Here is a 6256-nt window from a genome sequence, read left to right on the forward strand (position 1 = left end):
CAAGTTTGGGTGTTTCCACCTGGAAGATGTTTCACTTTCTGTCCCCAGATTTTATAATCTTGGACCAATGTCATCAAAACTGCATGGGACACCAACTTACGTGACAACTGGAACTGAACAGGCAGAAAAGACACTGACATCCGTGGAGCTGCAATCAGGATCACAGCAGCAGTTGACGTCACACCGCGCAGGAGTCAGGTCACAGACGCACAGAGCAGCAACTACAGAAACAAAAGAGGTGGACCGCAGAACTTCACCACCAGCGGGGAGTGACTGCCCCCTGCCACTGCCAGGTGTTGAAAGTCCATTTCATACAAAAGGTCCATTTTATTTTTCCTATTGTACTTTGGCGGCGATCTGTGAAGTGAAAATTAGTCAGTTTGAATGCTTCTCACTCTGAGGTTTGCCCCAAGTAGCTAATCATCTGACTCACTTGGAAGATGCTGTTTGTGTTCCACCTACAAAGACTCTGATTTAATAAGCTGACTATGAAACCCAGGCATTTGTGTTTTTCGAAAATTATCCGGGTAATGCTGATAATTAAAACAGGTTTAAGAACTAGCATGCTAAATTACTTCTCTGCCCTTCAGAACTACCAGCTGGTGAGTTAGGAAACCCAGACATGTTTGTCAAAAACTTTCCAGATGATGTTGATAATTGAAGAACCAGCATGCTAAATCACTTGCCGCACCATAAGTACCACTGGCGTTAATAGTACAGATTCCCCTGCCCCTTCTCTGGAGATTCTGATTCAGAGGAGGAGCCCAAAGAAGGCCACCAGGAATCAGGGTTCTCAAACTTCTCTCTCCAGATGTCACCTGTGGCTTTGAAGCTGAGCCCGCATTCACAAACTATTGATCAAGAATCAAGCTGATTCGGGTGCTTTGTACTTGGGGTTCTGGAAATACCTTTGGTAATTTGTTTTTAAGATTTTATTTGAGAGAGAGAGAACATAAGCGAGGTGAGGGGCAGAGGGAGAAGCAGACTCCCCGTTAAGCAGGGAGCCCGATGTGAGGCTTGATCCTGGGACTCCAGGACCATGACCTGAGCCAAAGGCAGACACTTAACCAACTGAGTCACCGAGGTGCTCCCGTCTTTGGTAATTTAAATAAAGCATGAGGGGAATAGAAATCTCCCCACTTCACAACATTTTTCTTTTTTGAGAGAGCACGTGAGGGGTGGGGAGGAAGGGACTCAGGGTGAGAGAGAATCTTAAGCAGACTCCACACCCACTGAGGAGCCCCTGAAAGGCTCGATCTCACAACCCTAAGATCATGACCTGAGCCCAAATCTAGACCTGGAAGCTTAACAGACTAAGCCACCCAGGCACCCCACAACATTTTTTTTTTAAGATTTTACTTATTTATTTGACAGAGATTACAAGTAGGCAGAGAGGCAGGCAGAGAAAAGGGGGGGAAGCGGGCTCCCCGCGGAGCAGAGAGCCCGATGTGGGGCTCGATCCCAGGACCCTGGGATCATGACCTGAGCCGAAGGCAGAGGCTTTAACCCACTGAGCCACACAGGCGCCCCCCCCCCACAACATTTTTAATAATAATGACACTCTGGATTTTTAATTCCCTATTTTATTCTGTCAAACAGGGGAGAAAACACCCCCGTTTAAAGATGGCAGAGCATAAGAATGAAAAACACTGAATTCATGGTAGTAATTATTGCTGGGAAGGGGAGAATAAGATCGCGCTTGTCTTACCTGTAGTATTTCATTTTTTCAAAAAATCTTATTCAAAACAAACAAGGATCTCAAGGAAATGGTGGCAGGGAGTCCACACAACATTCTGACTTGCATGTATGAACTATTTCACAACAAAAATGAGCTTTAGAGAAATATAGCTCCAAAAAGGTAAAATAACATACACTGGAAAGAAGTGTATGACTAAGAAGAGGAAGGTTTTGCCAATAAATACACAATCCTTTCTTAATCTGAGACACAGAAGTCTTCCCCTATAAGTTTATATACTCCCCTCCAGCCAAGCACTCTTCCATGTGCTTAGTAAAATGAAAATGCAATTCACGCATGCTAATATAAAATATAGTGTTTAGGCTCCCTGCCTTATGTGTTTAAAATTACAATCTTGATTTTCCAGAACTCAAAGCTCTTTTAAGTAGCTCTAAGACTAGTAAGGACAGAGCAATAGTGTTTAATAACTCCACTGGGAGGGGAGAAGGTCTCTATCCAGGATGTGAGTGTCCTTAATCAGCTAACAAGTATCCGCTGAGCACTCCCAAGGTCTGAGTAGCTCTCAGCTGCTCTTCTACACCTCTTAACATCGACATGCCTGGCTCTAGAGCAAGATTCTAAGGAACAGAGCTCGGATCAAGATGAAAGTTATCACTTCTCTCTTCCACCTGTAGTCCACCCCGCACATGGTGTCCAGTTTTCCACTCACAGTCAGCCCCTGCTCCTGTCAGTGGTGGTACCTAAAATCAGGGAAGTAATTCATCTACCTGAAAAATGGGGATGACCCACATCACAGGGGATTAAATGAGATACATTACAGACAAAAGGCTTAGCAGAGGGCCTGCTACACCGTAAGCAGTGAATAAATGCCAGCTGTCATCTATTACTACTTTCCAGGTCTAAAGCTGGGCCCTTTAAGAAGACGGAAGTGCAAATTCATCCCCCCCATGCTGGAAAACAGCCCTGAACACATGCCCTAATAATGATGGTTCAAGAATAGCTTCATTCTGGGGAGAAATCACATAAACAGATGGAATACTTAGATGGATAAAAGAAAACCCAGTCCAAAAACCGTAGAGAATTTTGGATATTGAACACTATGCTGCAGTCTGTCCCCATCTATCACTTATTTACCTTCCCTACTAATTCGGTAAATCAACAGTTTTGATATAAAAGCTTTATTTTAAAAAAAGCTTTAGGGGCGCCTGGGTGGCTCAGTGGGTTAAAGCCTCTGCCTTGGGCTCGGGTCATGATCTCAGGGTCCTGGGATCAAGCCCCACGTCGGGCTCTCTGCTCAGCAGGGGGCCTACTCCCCCCCCCCCCCGCCTCTCTTCCGTCTCTCTCTGCCTGCCTCTCTGCCTACTTGGGATCTCTGTCAAATAAATAAATAAAATCTTTTAAAAAATAAATAAATAAAATTTAAAAAGCTTTAGTATATACTGAAACAGAAAATGTATTTCTCTGTACTTTTCCTTACTCATTTTTTGTAAAGATTTTATTTATTTATTTGACAGACAAAGATCACAAGTAGGCAGAGAAGCTGGCAGAGAGAGAGGAGGAAGCAGGCTCCCTGCTGAGCAGAGAACCCGATTCAGGACTCGATCCCAGAACCCTGGGATCATGACCTGAGCCGAAGGAGAGGCTTTAACCCACTGAGCCACCCAGGCGCCCCTCCTTACTCATTTATACTTTTATTTATAAGTTTATACTTATTCCTTACTAACTTACAAAGGAGGCCTTTTGGAGAAATGATTCAAGAACTCAAGTCGGAGAGTACAAGGAATCACCCAAGGATGAGTTTTCTATGTACCAATACTGAGCCTTACTTAAGATCTTTTTCTCATACGAAGGGAGAAAAAAAAAAGAAAGAAAAAAATACATATATACTGCACACATACTGGAGTTACAGAGGACTTAAAGGGTTTTTGTGGGTTTTTTTTTTTGAGATCACAAACCCCTTTGAGAAACTTGCTCACTGCTAAGAACCCTCACCCAGAAATATGCATATTCACAAAACTCTGCACTCTGAACATCTCAGGGTCTCAGCCATCCCCTTAAGTCACCCACATCAAGTCAGATTATAAAATATTCACTAATGTCTAACTCCAGAATTAAATCACTTTCTGAGAAATATGTTAATTACCCTTAATGATGAATCCTAAGAAGTGGACATAACCCCTCACCCCCTAGCTTCCCACCTCTAACTCAACACAGGAGGAATTTTGGGTTTCATAATTCAAGTCCTTAGACAAGGGCGTAGTCACATTTAGTAAACTAGACTTCTGGCGTTTCTTTTTGATAAATGAAAAGTTCAGCGCATCCTATGCATTCAGTTTCCACAACTGCCCAGAAACTTCGGATTTACGTAATTTCATCTCTGCTGCTAAAGTGCAACGACTCGTTCCTTATTACCTTTAGCGATAATGTTGTCCAGGACAACTGCAAGTAATTTCAAAGAGTTTAGACTGTCCCACTTAACGCTTCCTGAGTCTCGGTTTTCTCTTCCGAGAAGGACAATGAGGTCTACCCTACGGGTTCCTAAGACAATTAACGCCTATGAAATACTCGGCAATGCCTGTACACAGTAAATGTCCAATAAACGTTCACTATCATTAGGGCTCATCCGGGCTACCCGCTCCAGATTGGATCACTCTAGATCCCCAGGAACTACCACTTAGTACCCACCGTCCGTGACCGGAGTGGGCCTGGGGCCAGAGGTGGGGACGGGGGCCTTGGGAGTTCCAGAGGGCCTAGGAGACAAGGCGGGTCGGGGAGTCGTCCGGGCTGCCTCCGTAGAGTTGAGGCCCTCCGTCGGCACAGGCGGAGTAGCCCTGGTCTGGGCGCTCACGGAGGCCCAGCAATCCAGAAGCAGAAGCAGGAGCGGCCGGACGCCCTGCGGCCCCATGACCAGGCTGAACGCCGCGCCGACCGCTGCGGGGACCGCGCGTTGCCTGGCAACCGCGGCGGCTCGGCGCGGGGCATTACGGGAAGGGTCCCGCGAGGCCGCGCGAGACCGCGGGGGCGGAGGGCGGGGCCTGGGCAAGGCCTGCCACGGAGGGGCGGGGACGGGGACGGAAAGAGGGCGGGACCAGGGAAACGCAAGGATGTGGGGCTGTGTGAGGCTAGTGGGGGCAGAGGACTTGAGAATGCTCGGGGTGGTTTCCAAGCGGACTGCGGCTCTTGTTTAAAAAAATGCATATTTCCAAGGTCTGACCCTGGATTCAGATTCAGTAAGTCTAGGGCAGTGTCCAGGAATCAGTATTTTTAACAAAGGTCTTGACGTAACCAGTGAGGGGACGGAAATTTGGGATCCTATCTCCTAAAGCTACTAAATAACGAAGGAGCACAGTGACCACTTCATCGTCCTTGAATTTTCTCTGTCACACACCGTGACAACATTATCTTCGTGTTTTTTGTTTTAGATGGCCGGATCTAAGGAGGTCGCCAGGTAACTTCTCTTCACCCTGTTGTAATAAGGGGGGTCAAATGAGCACTTAACTTTTTACAAACAAAAAAAATTGACAAAAATTAAGTAGAATGATGTGTTAGTTTTAAACGAAACGAGCAAAAACAAATTAAACTCTACAAAATGACGTGGAGACCACAAGACTTACTTCAGTAAGGCCCCTCCAATCAACTGGCTTATTTATAAAGATACCCCAGCCCAGGGATGTTGGCTATATGGTTGACACTTAATTTTCTTACCATTGAGAAGTAAATGTCAAATTAAAATGTCATGGTATTTACTAAAACACATTTACCAATTCAGGAAAAAAATGCCAAAACAGTACATATACGTAGTTTATTAAGTTTATATAGCAAAGTTAATCACCAAAGAGGCACCTTGAGCACCTTTCTCTGGCCTACCAGAGAAAGTGTAGAAAAAAATAATTGGATCAAAGGTATACTACAGATATTTCCTTTTTTTTCCCCCTACGAAGGATTGCTTTAACATCTGACTGAAATTCTGGGCCATTCTTAACAACTGATGTAATGCTTTCCTTTAAAACAAAAACAAAAACAAAACTGTATTTTCCCAACCTTTACTTCATAACTTCTAAACCCAGGACTTGTTTTTGTTTTTTTTTAAACTTCTCTTTACTGTTTACCTCCAGGTACTACTTTCTTTTCTATTCCTTAATATCTGTGAATCACTTTGTCTTGTTTTCTGTTTTAAAGTTGTAGGTTGCTAGATTAAACTTTGATGAAGAGTCCTTTGGCCATAACATTTTCATTTTATGGTTCAGGAAATCATCTCACCACCCCCTTTATGCCCAATCTCAAATACCTGGTAAGTTGCCCAAAGGTAATTTTATGACATCTTGCAAAGTTGAAAAGAGGGCTACATCAGCTCAGATCCATTTTCCAAATCTTGGGAACACTGAGACTTTTCCTTTCACAGGTGACCCATTTCTGCCAGACTTTTTTCATCTTTCAACCCAGAGGATCCTTCCTCCCTTTCTTCTCTCCTGCCCTTGGCAGGTTCCCTCATGAGGATGGAAGGACACAAGGAAGACCAAGATCAATTTCTGTATTTTATCCAAAACTGCATCATTTGGG

General features: G+C 44.4%; 1 protein-coding gene across 1 annotated transcript in view; it reads right to left on the reverse strand.

Annotated features, from left to right (window-relative positions):
• The window catches only part of TCTN1 (tectonic family member 1), a gene marked incomplete at its 5' end in the record, with an annotated part of 29623 nt that extends 24945 nt beyond the window's left edge, over positions 1 to 4678 (reverse strand). Inside the window, 3 exon segments of the mRNA XM_080821337.1 lie at positions 101 to 221; positions 4382 to 4615; positions 4618 to 4678. Coding sequence (XP_080677463.1) covers positions 101 to 221; positions 4382 to 4615; positions 4618 to 4678 — 416 coding nt within the window.
• Between the last annotated feature and the right edge of the window lie 1578 nt (positions 4679 to 6256).

This window comes from Martes martes (genome assembly GCF_963455335.1).
Source record: "Martes martes genome assembly, chromosome: 13".
In the NCBI taxonomy this organism is placed as follows: domain Eukaryota; kingdom Metazoa; phylum Chordata; class Mammalia; order Carnivora; family Mustelidae; genus Martes; species Martes martes.